Source organism: Zophobas morio, unplaced genomic scaffold, assembly GCF_036711695.1.
Source record: "Zophobas morio isolate AGI-343-1 ecotype UQ-CSIRO unplaced genomic scaffold, CSIRO_AGI_Zmor_V1 ptg000131l, whole genome shotgun sequence".
Lineage (NCBI taxonomy): Eukaryota > Metazoa > Arthropoda > Insecta > Coleoptera > Tenebrionidae > Zophobas > Zophobas morio.
In genome coordinates this window covers 178,113-197,955 of record NW_026972236.1, presented here as the reverse complement: position 1 = coordinate 197,955, position 19,843 = coordinate 178,113, and the positions used below count along the sequence as shown (strand labels likewise).

Sequence of the window (19,843 nt, the reverse complement as noted above, 5' to 3'; positions counted from 1 at the left end):
GGCAGTATACATTACGCTTAAATAATATTACTTGGCAGCTAGTTTATGTTAAAAATTGTAGATTGCTCGGTAAGTTAACCACGTTTACATCTTAAGACGAATAACAGAATAAACTAACGATTTAAATAAAGTAACCGCTGTAAGCTGATTATAGTTTTTATAGAACTATAATACTTGTGACAAACGTTGAAAACTCAGATGATGTATAAAGGTGTCTAATGCGTATGAGATCAACTGTGTGTCATGGAGCCTATTGATTTCCATAAATAGTACAGGTTTTTTGTTAAAAAGTTTATAGTTAATTTGCCTTAAAATTAGAGTGGCCTATCAATAAAAATTAATAAAAGATATAATATAACCACTAAAAATTCAAATTTTTTACTTTAGTATTAAATTGTAATTTAATAAAGTAACAGTCTAAGATAATAAAACAATTTTTTTTTATAATTTTTCACTACGTCATGCAAAACCCCACCGACTTTTTATTATAACTCAATTCACGTGGTTGCTACTTTTACAGCATATAAGCTCGCAGTGAAACGGGGTTCTGTTGCCTGTAGCTTTCTTGGCCTCTCTCTCTGGTTAGATTTAGCCCTTTTTATATGCCCTTTTGTTTTTTTTTATTTAAGCCGTTTGATCCTTTTTATTACCTTTTAATTAATATTGTTTATCTCTATTAGTAATGCAGATTTTTGTCAAGACCCTTACGGGTAAAACTATCACCCTTGAAGTCGAGCCTTCAGATACCATTGATAACGTGAAAACTAAAATTCAGGACAAAGAAGGTATCCCTCCGGACCAACAACGTTTGATATTCGCAGGAAAGCAGCTTGAAGATGGACGAACCCTTTCCGATTATAACATTCAGAAAGAGTCTACACTTCATCTTGTTCTACGACTCCGTGGCGGAGAAATTGAGCCTGCAATGAAGCTTCTAGCACAAAGCTATAATTGTAATAAGATGATATGTAGAAGGTATTATTATTTTGCTTATTTATGATAGTCTTTTTGTAAGTACATTGTAGTTGTTATGCTCGTTTACCCCCTCGAGCTGTAAACTGTCGAAAGAAGAAGTGCGGACACAGCTCTCAATTAAGACCTAAGAAAAAACTTAAGTAAATATTAGTTTTCTAAATTTTTACCTAATAACGACATCTCAAATAAAACGATTTTTCAACTTATTTTTCTTTTCATTTTTTAATTTAACATACTGGTAGTTGAACATTAAGCTTGCATTCGAGAAGTTTTATATAGAACATTTATTTTTAAGTACTTATGAACTTAACATAGTTAAGTTTTAAATAAGATATTCGTTTTTTTGTAAAACGTTAAGCTAAAGTTGGCGTCTTTAAGTTTATTAAGCAACTATTTATAGCAATTAGACTACAGGTAAAAAGTGAGTGGATTTTTTAGTTGGAATTTAATATTTGAAATAAACGTTTTTAAGCTATTATAAAAACTTTGGAAAATTCTTAAAAAAAAAATAAGAATTATTGTTACAATTATAAAATTTAAAGTTCAATTGGAAGTTATTTACAACCGAGAGTGAGCAAAGAAAGTAACTATTATAAAAACTTTGAACGTCCTTAAACAGCTTTGAAGTTCTTTTGAACCAATAGCAATTTTTTTATTATCAGCTACTTAAAATTAAACTATAATAATAATCCTTGTTGCTTCTGATAATTTTTATTTTGGGGAAACTTTTAATAATTCAATTTCGCAGTGGTGTAACGCTCGTGGTTTTTGATTCTACTCATTCTTAAGGGGTTTTTTTCCTTTATGAAAGACTTTGCTTCGTTTTTTAAATATTAACGTACAATCCAGCTTGGGCGTGCTTAACACGCTATTTAGTTGCTAAATATATATTATATAACGCTATAATCCACTTTCGCGACTGGAAATGTGTTTTTCTTATAAAGGAACTGTACATGGAATTTAAAAAATACTTTAAAAAATATTTTCTGTATTATGCACAATTTTTGTAGCCTTTCTGGATGATGTTTGCTAAACCATCTTTTATTTTTAGTTAAGTTCTGCTTCAGTAGGCAATAGGCTTTTTATATCTCTTCTTTGAAAAGTTGTTATCTGTTAGAGTTATAAAATAAAGAAAAGATGGAAGTTATATAACGAGATTTTGTCCACAACGTGTACATTGTTCATGCCTACTACACTTTAAGCGATAATTAAAGTCTTTATCTATTTTTTAAAAATAGAAACAAAATTTAACATATTAGCCTAACTTTAAATATAAGGCCAAGGAAAAGCTGTCAAGACTGTATTTAACTTCTATTATTTTAAAGTGTTATTATTAAAGTCATGAAAAAAAGAATTAATACGTCATAAGTAAATTAAAAGTTGAGTCACCGCACTAATTTATTTAAAAAGCTGAAACTCTCCTTAAGGAGCGCTTAACACAATGAAAAATATTAAGTAAAAGAAGAAAAAAAAACAGATTTCCGGGTAAGCACTTAACTAGACCCTAAAACTTTGCAAAAATGAAAATTTGTGAAGTCGCATTTAATCTGTACTTATGTCTTATATAGGCTACAAGTAAGATGAGTTTTTTTTTAATAAAGTGTAGAGCAACAGACGCCAAGTTTTATTTGTAGAGCGGAATAACGTCAACTTTGGAGGATCCCTCACCAATCTCCTTATCATACTGTCCTTCTCTACAAGGAAGAATTTTATAAATAGGGTATTCCCCGGGGAAGGATCTAATTTATAGGCATACCGTTTTCATTACATTATAGTATTTATATAACTTTTATTTTAAAAAGTCAATAATTTGTGTGGCCTCTTTAGCAGTCTTATTTATTTAAGATAAGGGGACATGAATTTCGGAAGGTTTCCACTTTTTAAAATGTCCTCTTTGTTTATTAAGAAATCCCATGAAATCTTATAACCCTATAACAACGTTTTATACCTATCTTTTATAGTATTATACTCGTTAGCTAACAAAAAAAATTTGTATGCGCAATTTATCGGCCGAAATGGAGCGTTCTCGAGCAACCTCAACGTCGCGGATTTCGATTCCCGTCGGTGTCATCTCGAACTTTTTTGGTTTAGTGGTTATGTGTACAACTTCTTTGTAAAGAAATTCTAATATATGCAATGAAGCGTCAGATTTTAATGTCCAGAACGTGTAAAAAAAAAAAATAAAAGGTAGAGCATTTGCAAACTTTTAACGATTTCACTGGTTGAATGTATAGACACTTTTTGTCGGCTGTGCACTTGCTCAGATTTTTTTCAAAAAGTTATATAATTATAAAAAGATTTTGAGTAAAAAGGATCACAAAATATTATTATATAAAAAGATCTACATCAAAACTGATGCACGTATATTGGAGTAAGTTTATATTTGTCTATTTCATGACGTGTATATACTGTCGAAATTAATCGCAACCCGAGGACGCCCCACGGTTGGGTGCGATTAATCCGTTATAAGGGTACACAGGTTCGAAACTCCCTTAACTTCGTGATGCATAGGTGGTCAGGACTCTCTTTATTCACTGAAATAGGGAGCTACCGTAGCTTATATGGTAGAGCATTGGAGTAATCTATTAAAATATACATACCACAAAACTAACATGCACTGAAACAGGACACGAGAGCACAACAAGAGGGAATTTATCAGGTTATCATTCGTGTGTATTTATAAAATTTCTACATGAACTGTCCCACTCATGGTTAGAAACATAAAAAAAATCGATTGATACGATCTACTAAATTGGTAGAAAGAGAATGTTATATGAAAGTTATTATAATATATATAAACCAGCAAGGTCATATGTCTTACATTGGCATGCTAAAAGTCTTTTAGCGAAAGACCTCAATTGTGAGTTGTGGGGTGGCGCACTATACCACCGTCCGCGTGACGCACTCTTAGCGTTAGAGTTAGAAACTAAAATTGTGGGTTAAATGAAACAGAAAGGACACTTTTTAAGCTATTAATATCTTTTACTTGTAGGCGGCTAAAGTTCTTGGAGAGCTTGAAGTTATTATATATATCGAGAACCAGGAAACGCTATTTATAAATAAATCCTCCCATTAAGAAATATATCCCTATAAATTATATATTTTTCTGTCTTGCCTTATTAACACTGATTTAAGTCTAGGATAAAATATTGTAGGTTTATGATCCGAAACGAGAGTCTGGATAAATATGAATTTTGCTAATAACACTTGGTCAAACTTTGCGTTGTATCAACTCATGCAACTCATTCCCTTCGTTGAATGCCACCTGCAACCCGATTTTTTTTTTGCTTAGCCATTGGTTAGCTTATGTACATTATTTTATAATTAGCTTTCACTAACTACACGTTTTCCAAATGTAAACTAATATACCGCCTATTAAAACTCGCTGCAGAAGATAAGACTGCATGCTTTGCCACATCGCTCTTTTCATACACCTAGATAACTTTTGAAATATGTTAACATGGTTTCGTAAAGTCATCGCCGAGGCTATCTCCGGAAATGTTTGGACCACACCTATGCTGCCTACCTCAGAGGAGAAGTAGCAGCAAGTATGGATTGCTTAAACAAGAAAAGACGTAAAACTTCTTAACTCTGTCCTGTGTTACTCTTTCTTTCCGGATTACCAGAAGTAAGCAACCATATTTTCATTTCTTATATACAACAGAAAGTTCATCTATTATGAAAACTTCGTCCCTTAAGTCTTTCATCATGCCTCCTGGAAGTAGCAGAGTCAATATAGCCTTTATAAAGAAACTTATTTGTGATTACTAATTTGGGGTTAGGCAAAAATGTGCCACCCGCTTTTATAAAGTATGGCGCTACAGTATTCTCTATTTTCTACAACCGCAAAATTTATGAGTAGGATTAGAGCGGTTAAGGCGCCTCATATATACTGCGCTGGTGTTCCTCAATAGTATTCTTTGCCACCTTTGCTGTATATTCAATATAGCTTTTACTATTAGAATTAAATAACTGATTACACATTGCACGTGTTAATATAAATGCTTTCCATGAACCCCCTGCTACCACTTTTTTCCTTTAAAATTTGATTTAGTGCTCTTAGGGAACAAGAAAGCTATGTTTATACTAAACTTTTCATGCTGCATAAGAGCAATACTAATGCATGCGCCGGCATAGACTTTTGCTAACGAGTACCAACGCCGGATGGTTTTTAAGTAACAAGTAACTTTTCAGAGGCTTCCAATTGAAACCCATATATATATATATAAATAATTATTTTTTGTCAAGAACAGCAATCACTTAAAGCATGCGGTAAGCACCCTAACAAACTACACAAAATACTCTTTTAAATATTTAATTATGTTTACTTGGTATACTAGTTATAAGCGGCTAAAATATGCGCTCACTGCAGGTTCATAAATTATATATATGAAGAGAACATATATAGAATGCCTTTATGAATAGGCTGGCTTATTAACCCTAAGTTACTGTGACAACCTTCTTGTTTTCCTTGGTTGTTTTAAAGCTGCCTCCGCCTTATTAACTGAAGGAAAAATAAATTTAGAAGTTAAGGGTTTATAAAACAACTCATTGATTTAAATGGGTTACCGGAAAAGATCAGTGGAGCAGCGAAAAACTAGGTTGTAAAACTCAAAGTTTTTTTTTTTTTCATGCTACTTACTTGAGAATCATATAATTATACATTAACACAAACGCTTTTTCTCTATTTAATATGCCAGGTATAATAATTGTAAATTAAAAAATTTAAATTTGGTTGGACACAATTTTCTTAGATATGCGCATAGAAAAATATGTTTTGCTTGGTTAATAACCATTATCAATATTTTGAGAAAAGTAAAGCCGTTTTTAGAAAAAATTGAAATAACCTAGAATGTAAAACGTACTCGCAGACGTCAAAAAATAAGCTTAATATGTCATTCCCGTAGTCATATTTTTTTTTAATATAAGGAATAAATTAATTATATAAATGCCTTTAAGCTACTTAAAAAAAAAACCCTGAAATGGTTTTTGATACAAGAACGTCATTTAATGAAAGTTGTTACTCAAAAATTAGAGAAGGAATTAGATTTATATTTACGTTTTATTGAATAAAAAGTCAATAATGCATCAAAAACTTGGTATAGAAGAAGGTACTCTCCCCACTTTTAGTTAAGCACATGTTTTCATTTTATAACCGCAGTTTATAAATCATTTAATATCTTACACACTTTATAACTTAAAAAATGATGGATTTTAATTCTCTTAGAACTTGACTCTTAAATTTTTTCAAGAATCGGGGTCTCCAATTTTATGTAATATGTACTAGGTTTACGCATTTGTATACAGTAGTTAAGCCCCATGTGTTAATTTGACAACCTTTAAAGAGTTTTAACAAACAGTTTTCCATTTATAATATATTGTAAAATTACAAGAAGAAAATCAAAAAAAATTTACTGCTTGGAAAAACCTCTAAAATTTGAAGCAACTAATTTTTATTTAAAAATGAAGCATGTGTTCTGTAACGCAAAAGATAATTCGTAAAAATAATTCTTTTTTTTTTCATTTCGCAAGATGACCTTCACTATAGAATTCTACAGCAAAGTAAATTTTGTATATTGTTTATTCGACTTCTTCGAATTTGTATTGATTGTTGTTTAATTCTATCATCAAAATTATACTCATTATCCTTTTCTTAACATGTGATGCTTACTGTTTGTGCACAGATAATAATTATTTTTATAGTTTTTACTCCTAGCGAAAAACTTATGTAAAATGTTCCTTTCTATTACTTAAATTTTTATCGAAAAACCATCGTTTATGTAATCTTTAAAAATTCTAAAATATCTTTGTAAAAAATTATACTGGACCAGAATAATATAAAGGAGTAGCGAAAGTAGTAAATGGTGGAATTTAAAAGGGTGCAAGTTTCAATGGTATTCGGAGAGCCCAGTTTTGCAAAGTTTTATATAATTAGTAACAACTGTTAGATAATAAATTTGTAGAGTTGGATTAAATCCATCTGTTAATCTCCAGTAGTTTGAAGGAACATTATATCATTATGTTTTTATTTGTAAAGGGGCCTTTATGCGATTAATAAAAGTAAACTCCTTCTCCTTGTTCCTATTTTATAACAATAAGTAGTTTAAAAAAAAATAAAATAGTTATTCATATAAAGGCAGTAAAGGGTTCCATAGATTGACTAGATCTATAGTCGATTTCTTTGGAATCTAATGCTTTGCGCAACCTTTTCTTTCTCCTCTCCCTAAGAGTATTATGAATGTATCAGGGAAACTGTTCAGTTCATTACCTTACTAGAATTTTAACTTATTTATATATTAGATTAACAATCTCTAACAATTGTAACATTTCCATTTTACTTTTTTTTTAATTACTACTTCTATACCCCCACTTCTGCATTCAAGGCAACAATTTTCCAAACTTTTGTATATTAATGTAAAATTTCTGTTTAACACAGGCACATAAAAGTTATTTTACTTGTATTCCCAAATTAAAAAATGGTTGTACTTTGTTTTTAAATTTTAATTTGCTTTTTAAGTGTAGATCAATTTGACAAATCAACTTATCCTTGAATAATCGATAATCGATAAAGTTTTTAAATTAAAATATTAACAAAGTTTTCCAATGTTTTTTCATGTCCATTTACCAAAAAAACTATATTAAAAGGGTAAACCAAAAAAAAACCTCAGGATACCCAGGTTAATATACAAGTTTTTATAATAAATCTTTTAATTATACCTAAAAAAGTTAGTTTATTACTTTAATATAAAGCAAGTTTAACTGGTGTTTTATAAATTTTGATTATCTTAGAGAAATAAATGTTATACTTCTATATAAATAAATTCGTATACCTTTAAATATATGAAGTAAAAGTTAAGAAGTTAACCATATGTTTGCGTTAATATTATTACTAGAATAGTTATTCACTGATTAAAGAGACAAACACTAGTTTCTATGCAAGTAAAAGACAAAAAGGATAAACAATCCTAATAGTAAGATAGCGACATAACAGATTTATATACTTTTATATAACTATATAGTAGATAGATATAATTTTAATTAGCGTACAACCCAAGGTAATTAACTTAAAAGTGTAATCTCTGATATTAATTTTGTAAGATAGGTACAAATACAAAGAAAGCCGACTATCCTTATCCCATTAAAAGAAAAGATAGCTATCCGAGTTATTATAAATTATAAATATAAATTAGTTTAAGAGTTTAAAAATAAACTTGCTATATTTTAACCTGTAGCATGTTTTGAACTTTAAAAAATAAAATTTAGGGTAAAACACAATGTATTTTTTTGTAAAATTTCGTATTTATATAGCCAAGATAATTACTGTCATTATTAAACTTGTTACGCCCATATATATCCCTTTTTTTTAACCCAGATACTAGTAGTTAGTCTTATTAGGAAATGTGTTTAAGCAAGTAATACGTTTGAGGCTAAATATGTAAAAAAAAATATTAAAAAAAGAGTTACACATCAAGAGCTTGATTAACTTTTTCAAAATTTACTATTATAGTTTTTATGTTAAGGTTTACCGTAAACTGTATTAACAATGTTCTTGAGTTCGTAGAATTAGTTGGGTAACTTAAAATATTATCACCTGCTATAACTAACTTCGTTAGTGACTTAAGTCTACTTTGCTGCATTGCCCCTAAAAATGACCAGAATTATTAATTAATAACAATAAATAAGTCTTCAAGGTTTAGCCTCAGGTGTGGGGTCTACATAAACCTCAGAGGCTCAATTTTACTAAAATACAAATCTGCTCTTACATTAAGTCTTATATTAGGTGGCATCGGGTAACCTAAGAGAGTTCCATCGTCTAAAGCGCCGTGTATATAATTAACTTTTTACTTTTTAAACAATGTAAAAGAGTATTAATTACTATTGAGAGTTTGGAGAGCATACTCTATTCAAAACTTTCTATAATTTTTTTGAGGGAATATTACAAGAAGAATTAGAGTTTCTTTACGAGCTCAAAGATAAGAAGCTGACACTTGAGACTATTAAGTGTAATAAACCATTTAAAATCAAAAGTAATGGAATTTAATATACTTCAACTTTATATGTATTAAAGTAAGATCAAATTACTGTTAGTAATTCAATTTATCATTAGTAAGAATATAGCATATCTTATAGTGTTATTACGCGCTCTTAAAGTTGAGCTTACTTTCAGACATTAACATTGGATTATTACTTAATTGGTTTTTTTTTTTATTAATTTATGATAGGTCATTTTAGATCTAGAGTTTAAGATCTTAATGGAAGTCAGCAACGGCCAATAAAAAGTTTGCGGTTTTTATTTGTTACAGAAACTGCTTTTGTTGTTAGGCTAACATATATATCAAGGTAGCGGAAATATCAAAATTACCCTTTTTTTTCAGTATAGCATTATAGATTTCAGTTGCCTACCTAAGTAACGGTTGAGGCTTACCTATTATTAAGATTAAAAACTTGACCTTTACTCATTACTAACTTTTAGTTAGTTTGTTTTTATAAGTTTTTACCGAGTACAATGAAGAACAGCAAGTTAAACTTTGAAGTAATTTTTATATTAGGCTTTTACTTAAAGAAAAACTATTTGTTAACCAGTTAGAATCACCTTGCCAACTATATTTTATTTCATAACCCCCCATGGTACAATTTAAAAATTTCAAGGAGGGCAGTAACGCAAATAGCTATTCCCTTTTACAAAACTTAGTCTTTCAATTCACTTCTGAATAGCGATATAACCGTTCAAAGGCTTTTAATAAGTGGCATACTCTCCTGCTAAACAACAAAAATATTTCCAGAAAACTGGACTTGACCTATAGAGCTATATATGCTGTGCTAGACGTGCGAAATACTAATAAAATAGGTTTAATTTTTTTAAACTATACATCAAAGGTACCTTTATATCATTGAGTAACCTTAAAGAAATATGTTAATATTGGATTATGGAACCTCTCATTGCTTTTATAAAGGTAAAGTTTGTAATAATAGGGGTCGCTCAAGAAATGTACTAATAATACTTAATTACTATGCAACGCGGAATTTAAATAACTTTTTATATACTTACCGCCGCACTATTAATTTTTAACACGAAACCATAGTTTTCCAATTGTAAACTACCTCAAAGAGAATAAATTAAGCACTATTACAAATCCTTAAAACTTAAAGGGGACACTTCATTTTGCACTTTAATAGAATTGATCGAGCACTTCTTAAAACCGATTTATTATTTATTACATTATTCACATTTATTTAGTTTCAAGTTACTGTATTTTCGAAAGTGTAAATTGTTGGGCTTCCATCCATAAAAACTTGTTTAGCTCATTTCTGATGTTAATTACATCACATGTCTTACACGGAGTTTATCTATATGGATGAAAACAGTTAATCCTTTCACCAAAAAAAAAGGTGATAACCCACCCTTCCCCCAACTTGAAAATTACTGCCCTCCTGCTAGCGAAACTGACAAAAAAGTACAAAAATTTGCACTTACTCTTAAAGTAATGATAAAAATATAAATTTTCATTTCCATGAAAGAGATCCACTAAAGCCTTTTTATCACATGATTTTTATGAGAGACACAACCGGTCGAAAAGGGCCTAGACTCTATCATATCGAGTAATAAGACTCAAAGATCCATTCTCTTCAAAATTTATGTAAAAAAATAATTTAGCTTAAGGAAGAAGGACTTCCAGGATCGCACCTTCGTAAGCAAGACAAGTAAATATACAATACTAAGGAAAATCGTTTTCTATTTTTATTAACCTACGCTTATCAAGCAGGAAAACCCAAAATTAGAGTTTTTATTAAAATGGTGTCTTCGAGAGTAAAAGATATTGCTTAGCGTTGGTCTAGTAAACCAAAGGTGCAAGGTTCGACTCTACGTGGAGGCAGAGAAGAGTTTTGCCCTCCCTTTTGTGGGCTTTACAATTCCCGTACTTACTTTCAATTTCAATTATAGACTCAATTCATAGCTTCCAATAGTTTATATAACAAACAGTTACCCTATATATATTATATCGAAATATTTCCTGTGCTGCCACGTTGCACTCACTTCGTTAAATCTTAAAACATCCTTAATTTTCTGCAGATGCCATATTAAAATATCGAATGGCGATTTTTATCAAAATACTTTTGTATTGTTTTAGACAGCTTACTTAAGATCTTGAGAAAGATCGACTTTCGTAGACAATATATATATATATAGAGTTATTAAATGAAGTGTTCTGGCATTAGTTAAAAGACTACAAAGGGTCAATTCATACTTAACTGCCAACCAGATTTTCGCCCTCGACAATTTTATTACAAAAAAAACACAACAGCGTAGCCATTTAGGTAGTGAACGCTTCTTGAAGTTATTAAAAACCAGGAAGAGAGTGTTTTTTTGGTAATAGCTAAAAACTTGTAAAATTTTTTCTCTTATAAAACTCCAATTTTAATAATTAAAACCTGTAAAAACTGAATTTTTTTTTTTAACAATAAAAAAAAGAAAAACTCTACAGTTGATGTAAAAAGGTAACTTTTTTACTATTGATAAATAAGAGTATAAAGTCGTAGTTGCTTTACGGTTTAAGTTATATATTTATTTTCAATAAAAAATAGCAAAGTTATATTTTTATTAATAATGCTGTAAGTTTTTTATTTGACGGGCAAATAGCGGTTTTCTTTGTAAATAATACCTTTTATTATATTATTTTTAAATATAATTAGTAAAAAAAAATATGAAATATTCTATTTTTTTTAAAAGTAGAAATGAAACTTGTGCTTTGCGCAAACCAAAAAAAATTACATGGTAGTAAAAGTTTCCTATTTTAGTATGATAATTAAAAATTGATTTTTGAATCATTAAAAAATTAAAAGTTTTACTTATAAGTTCATATATTCTTTCTAATTTTAACATTTTTTTATGTACCAAAGTAGGAAAAACTAATTTAAAAAATTTAGTAAATACATAGCATAACTGCGGTCGATTTACTTGTCGAAGGCACTTCTTAACATGTGTAATGTTCAAGCTTACTTACTAAATATACATAAGTAAATGGATTTGTTGAGAATATATAAATAGTGAGCATACAATCTTATATGGTTATCCTCTTTTTTTTAAGAGATCTGTATGGCGGTGCGCTTAATATATATAGTACTAGTATCTAGTACCTCCATATAGTATTTGCATTATTATGATCAGTTAAGATCATACAATGTACCTACTATACCCCAGCGCACCAGTCGTATTTACTATAATTTGTACTATAGCTTATATACTAGTAACGCCAAAGGTCCAGGAGGCCAGGATAAGTTTGAGGCCTAAACTATACCACTCATTTGGATAGCACTTGCTCCAAACACTTTTGTTCGCAACTATTCGTTACTAGGGAGTAGGCTACTATACAACTTAAAAAACTAACCAAAAAGAATAGTTTAATGACTGATACGAAAACAGTTTTTTTTTAAATAAAAAAAAAGGATTGATAAGTGAAGGAGAATACATTTGTCATTAATGGAAAAAAAAAGGTAATAGTAAGTCGAGCTTCATTAGTAGTTGAAAGATAGAAAAAGTGTTCTATGCAAAAAGGATGAATCCTACTTTCCACCACTTGCACTTCAAACGTAATTAAAAAACGGGAATTATTAATTTAATATAATAGCAGTAATCTAACTGGCGAAATAAAAAAGTTAAAATAAGTTTCGTGTAATAAAAAACTGTTACCTTTCACGCTTATCTGAAAACCTATGTTTAAACTTAAACTAACCGTATTTGAAGCCCGACTTTATAAAAGTTATGATACTTACGCCCATCTTTGTACTCTCCTCTAAATTTAAGAGCCCAGTGTCCACAACATTAAATTTATCCCTTCCTTGGTTATAAATAAATTTATGCTTATAAACTTTTTATATATAATTTATTAGTATATATTATTATTATTCTTTAAAATAACTTTTAGTTATCATATAAAATATTAAGATAGTGCAAAGTTTAGGTGTCTACTTCAACCTAAAACTGTTTATGGGTGCTCAGCTTCAAATTGGTGGTATATCAGTGCAAACAGAAGCATTATAACCCCCCCACCCCCTGTGAACCTTAAAAGGGTTCTTTTACTTTGAGAACTATTTGCTTTCTGAAAGGTTTCGAAAATAAGTAGCTCCCTCTCCTCCTTTCTACTTATCTTCTTAAATATTCATTTGTTCAAGTCCATGTCAAGATTAACACTGTCGAGGCCCATATCTCAGCGACTTTAGGATGAATTAATTGTTTATTCAAAAGGCTTCATACCAAAAAAAAAGAATTAAATTTTGAAAGAACTGAGATCTAAAGTTTTTTAATTAGGTCTTTCGGGAAGGCGTTTTTTTGTAGAAAAACACTACGAACTTATCGAGCAACATTTAATTTCTTAACTTTAATAGTTTTTTAAGAACATTATTTAACCCGGGTGTATACAAAAATAGAAATTAAAATGTCGTTGCTTAGCCCATGATATAGGTTTAAAACTTGTTAAAAAAGGTTTCCACTTCTTAGCGTTCGATATTAACTGCTTTCTACTTAACTTTGTACCACTATTAATTTTTTAAAATAAAATATTAAATAAAATAATTATTTAAAGCTTAGAGAGACAATGTTACCTCCCTCTTTAACCAGCAAATATTCTGTGTTCTATATTCATAAAATTTATAAATATTATTTTAATTATTTTTTTTAATTGCTTTATTTATGAAAAAAAAATAAATTAAGGTTATATTAAGTACTAGCATTTTAGAATAATTATACTTGAAATTTGTGCTGATATATTAATTATATTAATAATTGGCAAACTAAATAGATTTCGGTAGTAACTTCCATCAAGATAAATGTTGAACAGATATCACAATTTGTACTTCCAAACAAATTTAGCAACAGTTTTCTAGTATGTTAGGAAATAAATTATTAAGTTTAGCTGCACCAAGAATTTATTTATAACGGCGTAACTTGTGGAATATTTTAGGTTAACAAGATGTACATATAAAAGCCTACTACAAGCTCAAATTTAAGTATACATGAGCTCAATTGTCGGTGCACGGTAAAAATTTCTAAGGTAGCTTCTTTTCGACATCTGTTGTGAAACAATCAATAGGCGACTGTAACCATTACAAAACGTAGTTTAGCTATCCCGAGGAGAATGTCCATGAGTACAAAAAGCAAGCCAGTTTTAGTCAAAAACTCATTCAAAAGGTCTAAAAATTTTATTTTCTACTTAATGGTAGATGTCCGGGGGTGAAGCGTTAACCGGTAAAAGTATCAAAAAAACTCAATAATTTTATATAAATATTTCCATGTAAAAAGATAGGAATGAACCGCAATAATTATAGCTACATTATAAATAACAAAAATATTTAACTAAGTTAAGGTATACTGCTCTACTTTAAAAGGTTCACCAATTATACTGGTATCGTTAATTACTCGGGTACTATAGCAATAGAAGGAAGGGTTAAAGTTTAAAATCTGTAAATGGTTATATTTAAACCCCCGAAGGGTATTTTTCTAGACGGATATTAAAATGAACTGGTGACCTTTGAAGTTCGTGGAATTATTACCTTAAATTTTTTTTAGAGTTTTGCACCCCAGTCCCCATATTACTTATCACAGGATCCATTAAACCCGCAATAATTAGACTTGGATTTAGATATCGTCCTGGTTAATATAATATCTTGCAAAGGCTTTTAAGGAAAGCTTAATTTACAGCGTGATAATTAATATTCGGGCGAAGTGGCTTGCAGGCAAACCCTTAGCTGATAGACGTCTGTGGATATATCAAACATCGGGATTTTATAGCTGAAAAAATGGATATTGTTTTATTAAATAGCATTTTTATTCCTTTATTTTTAAGGTCTTCCGCCTTTTGCCACACTTATTCAGGCATTGCTATATATACAGTAGGAACCAATGGCATAGATTACTAATCTAAAGATTTTGTTCGCTTTATATCGAAACTAAAATATAGTGTTCCTGGACTTTTCTAGACTTATATTAAAAATTACTTGCTCTTTAAAGAAATAAAAATTAGCGAATTAATAGATAAAGCTATCATTTAGTTAATGGTTAATTAAAATTCTTTATTTTATGATGCGTCTCAAAATGGTTGCAAACAGCAATATTTAAAATTGCAAGAAATTTTGTTTTTTTTTTTTTAATACAGAAATTTTACTCTTATATACTATACCTTTTGGTGAATTTACAAAAATTAATATGTAGACTAATAAAATTAAAATTTACTTTTAACAAAATTCAAAAAACAGCTACACCTTTTCATAGCTTACAGACAACTTATTACCTAAACAGTCATTAATTAACAGTTCTAAATGATGTTCAGAGAGAAAGTTCTATAAGTATTATATGAGAAAAATGTACTTAATCAGTTGAGGTATTTTATGAACCAAACTTTTTTATACAATATCTGTTAAAAAAGGGTTCTGCTTTTTATTGTTACACCTAATACTTTATGGCAAACGGTTATCTATTCTAAGCAGACCAGATCGAGAAAAGTTAAAAACTTTTTCTGAATCTCAAGATAATACCGCCACTAAATTATCAAATTATTTTGACCCAACTGGCCTTAAAAGAAGCAGAATATATTTAAACAAACTTAATAGCCTTTTTTACAAGGTTTATTTGGCTGTTTAAATGTAATCGAACTATGCTGGGGAGGATAAAAAGGGGCTCTAGGGCTCAGCAAAATATATAGTTTTTATAATTACTTTTAAATTTTTGCACCATTTAATTTTTAACTTAAAATTTTTAAGGAGGTATGGGTTGTTTATAACGCTTCTCCTGGTTAGTGCCAACCAGTCATGGCCTAAATTCTATGCTTAAATTTATTGTTTATGGGAGAGCCTAACTGATTAATAATTTTTAAATTATAATATTAAATTGAAAAGGATCTCGTTACTTGCCTTTGAACATTTTGTTTGAAAAATTTTGAAGCATTGCCATATCATATTTTAGATTTGCTGCGCATTTGGTCAATGCTCAAAATACTAAAATCTCCTTTTAGAATGCCGAGTGTTTATGTCACAACTCCACATTCAATTAAGCATTAGGTTTCTAGCGTTAATAATAACAGTCAACAATACATTATCAGATCAAAAATAAAGTATAGAGAAAAAAACTAATAGCATTAGTAAATAGCTAGCTTCATGTGGCTGAAAGCACGCAAAAAAGTATTTACGCTTATTACACACTTTTCTAGTTGGTTGATTTTTTAGATTTTATACTTCATTTAACGTGTTTTTAAAGTCTACTTTAAACTTATAACAATTATAAAATGGTTCTTTAGTAGTATGTTATGATTACACTGATTTATGATACAAATAATTTATGAGGCTGTGTTATACTCTTAAAATTGAGTAAATTTATATTGTCCGTAGTATAGTTTAAAAAACCATGGTTAAAAAAATACAGTTTGAAGGCTAATCACAGAGAGAAGAGTATCGTACTTAATTAAGTAATCAAATATATTAATATTTTTTAAAATAACTACTATTATCTCTTTGCTATACCTCTTCTGGTATTAAATAAGTAAAAAACTAATTTTTATTTTTGATAATGTTCAGTACCCTTATAATTATATTTCTTGTCTTAGGTGGTGGCGTACTTATGGTATAGAGGCTTGTTTACATTTTTTAAACATACATTTTTAGTATGAGAAATAGGTGCGCTCACTACCTTATATTGTAAAAATTGTATTATAATTGAGAAAGTAATTAAACAGTTAAGTTACACTTCTGTATTATTGGTTGCAAAAAAAAATGTTATTTTTCTAGTATACTATTGGCTGATTATTACTTATTTTCCTTATCAGTTTTTAAATTATCAATTTAGTTACCTTAAAAATTATTCACGCTTTTCATTTAAATCAATAGTAAAAGTAAAACTTTAATTCTTTTATAAAAATGGTGCCTATATTTATTTTCCCGTCTTATTCTTAAAAAATTTAATCTCTAATAAGTGTATGACCTAATTTTTGAGGGAAATATAATGCATAATCGGTAATGAGAGAACTCGTACGTAAAGCAGTTAATCACAATAATCTTGTATATAAACACGACAATTATTTTCATAAATAAAGTTCCATTTAAAAATAAAATCATCTTCAAAGCTATTTATTGGAAAAACTGGCATCATATAACAATAGCTATATATGCTTAAATAATATTGCAGATGGTTTATAGAGCAAGTTAAGTTAACTAAGAGGTCGCTTGAAGAGTAAAATAAGCTACTTAAAATTATTTAGACTAAATTATTATATGCATGTATATATATCATTAAGTAGGAAAAATGTTTATAATGCTAAAGCATATAGATTAATTAACTGATAATGAAAAATTTAGGCCATTAATCTTTATTACTAAGTTGTAATTAAAATGTCTCTAATAACAAATCAGTTTGCGTTAAAAAAGTACTTTAAGAAACGATAAATATTTTATTACAGCTTTAATGTAAAGGGATGTAACTATTTTATCTATTAAGTTATGCTAAGTTCTAAAAAAAGTTAATAAACCTTAGAAATAACTAGAAATTCAAAGTAGGCTCCTCTTAAAATGTTCATCAACTAAATCCATAGTAGTTGTACAGTTTTTTGAACGCGTTCTTTTAAGCTTTTTCTTTAGTTTTCTTTTCTTGTTGTTGGCTGATGTATATAAATAATCTAACTTCTTGGATGATGAAAAATTATTGTAATCGAAAGGATGGTCTACACAATAATTATGTTGGGGCTCATTATAGAGAATAGGTTTAGAGTAATAAGTAGAGTAGTATGGCCTTTTATATGGGGTCAAATAACAATGTTTGCAAGAACAGCAGGCATTTAACTTATAGTTTAACTTTAAAGCTTGTTGTGTTTCGCTATTGTAGTCGCAACAAACGTATTCTCCACATGCATACGGTACGTATGAACTCGAGTCTTTTTTAAAACTTGTTTTCTGTCTGTTTTTACTAAAGTATATTTCTAAAGATCGACGAAAGTGATGATCTACCCTCCAATCATTGTTATGGATAGGTGATAGATGGTTATGGGCCCTAAAACAATTAAAAAAATTAGTTTTTAGTTATTTATATGTATTGTATACAATTTCCAATTAAATATATAACATTTAGCTTTAATTATGAAAAAAATTAAATTCTGGAAACCTTTCATGGTCCTTGGGATTATTGCTTAGTTGGTAAGCTTTGGCACGTGTTTTGTAATTCTGTTGAGAAGAACACTTTTCACCCTCCCAGTTCTTATGTTCGTATTCAGAATCGACCTCACTTCCTTCACAAGCTGACATAACAGGAACTCTCAGCGGTTTTTAATCCCTCTGCAGCCAACGACTCGGTTATATTACATAAAATTAAACAAGCATTTTATCAAATTCTTTCATACCACAGCAAGTGACAAAAAATATTTAACATCACAAAATACTAACTTTTAAGAGGTGGAGACCTTGTTGGTAAAAGAGCTATGGTTCGCCAACTATTTCTTATTTGCTTTTTTTGCGACTTTTATATCTTAATCTTAAAAAACGTATAAATTGACCTTTTATATAACAAAAAATGTTATATTTAAATTTGTAACGAAATGGACAACTTATTTAATGGTAATAGAATTTTGAAAAGAATTTAATATAGACCAATAAAGTTATTACTTGATTAGGCTACGTAACAGTGATAAGATTTTAGCCTCTCTACGATGTTGAAAGCTAGGGATTATTGTCGTAGTTATGCATGCAAAATTATTGCGTAGATGTGAGCGCTGTAGTCATAAAAACAACAGCTTGTACAAGAAAACTTTAAGGTAACTAAATATTTATAAATCATATTTATTAGCTATACAGTCTAGGGAGGTTATTTAAATAGTTATTGTGAGGAACAATAATTAGATAATGAAGTATTTTCTTTGCGAGCGAGTGTTTAAAAATTTTTGTTTACTAAAATTAAACTAAGTGATGATCAATACGTATGCAGCTACGGCAGAACACGTTTCATCGTGGTTAAAAGAAAGAGGATGGTAGATATCTTAGCCAGGAAGAGTATTTTAAGGTCGCGTACTGAATCTGTTTATTTTTATAACAATTGGGATACTTTGGCAATTAAAAAACCACAGCGTGCGCAGGTTGGTATATTTTGATGACATCAGAACTTCAAGGAGAACGCTTTAACCCAATTACGATTAAAGATAATAGTTAAAATGATAATTTAACAATAAGTTATATGTTGAAAGTATATAAATTATATTATGATGACGTGTTTAATGTAAATTATTTGACTTTAAAAGCTCAATAACTTCATAATGAGTATTAATGTATACTAAGAACTATAGGTTACAATGCTTCCAATCGTTTTTATTTCTTTTTTTTTTATTTTAATTTCATAAAATTCTAACACTAACGCAGAGAGAGAGAAAGGAATCAACTTCAAAGAAAGTTATTATATTTTCTAAGCTAAAGTCTGCAGCTAAACCATTAACAGTATGGTATTATGTCGTAGATATTTTTAATTATTAGCAGTTGTGAAAATATAATTTTTTTTTTTACTATTATGTACCTTTAAAACATATTAGTACTTTTAAATATTACAAAAAAATTATAATAATATTTATAATTTTAAAATAATTATTACAACCAACGAATAGGAGACTTAAAGAAACTAAGTAAAATCCTCTTTCTCTATCTCAAAAAAACTTATGGTAACTTGGTTTGGTTTAAAGAAGTTGCAAAATTATAATTTTTTTGTATAACCTTTTCAATATTTGCTAATTTTGTTTACAAATTTAAAGCTAAAATAGAATGTAAGGTTTTTTATATAAAAACTTGTAATTAAGGACCTGAAATCTAACTTTAAAGCTTATTCAAAACTTGAGTATAGGTTTTAACCCCT

General features: G+C 29.0%; 1 protein-coding gene across 1 annotated transcript; it reads left to right on the top strand.

Annotated features, from left to right (window-relative positions):
• Positions 1–562: 562 nt before the first annotated feature.
• Positions 563–1,155, top strand: LOC135145142 (ubiquitin-like). Its single transcript, XM_064077244.1, has 3 exons — positions 563–581; positions 681–975; positions 1,026–1,155. The coding sequence occupies exons 2-3, from the start codon at positions 683–685 to the stop codon at positions 1,117–1,119; spliced, it is 387 nt and encodes a 128-aa protein (XP_063933314.1). The 5' UTR covers positions 563–581; positions 681–682; the 3' UTR covers positions 1,120–1,155.
• Positions 1,156–19,843: the final 18,688 nt, after the last annotated feature.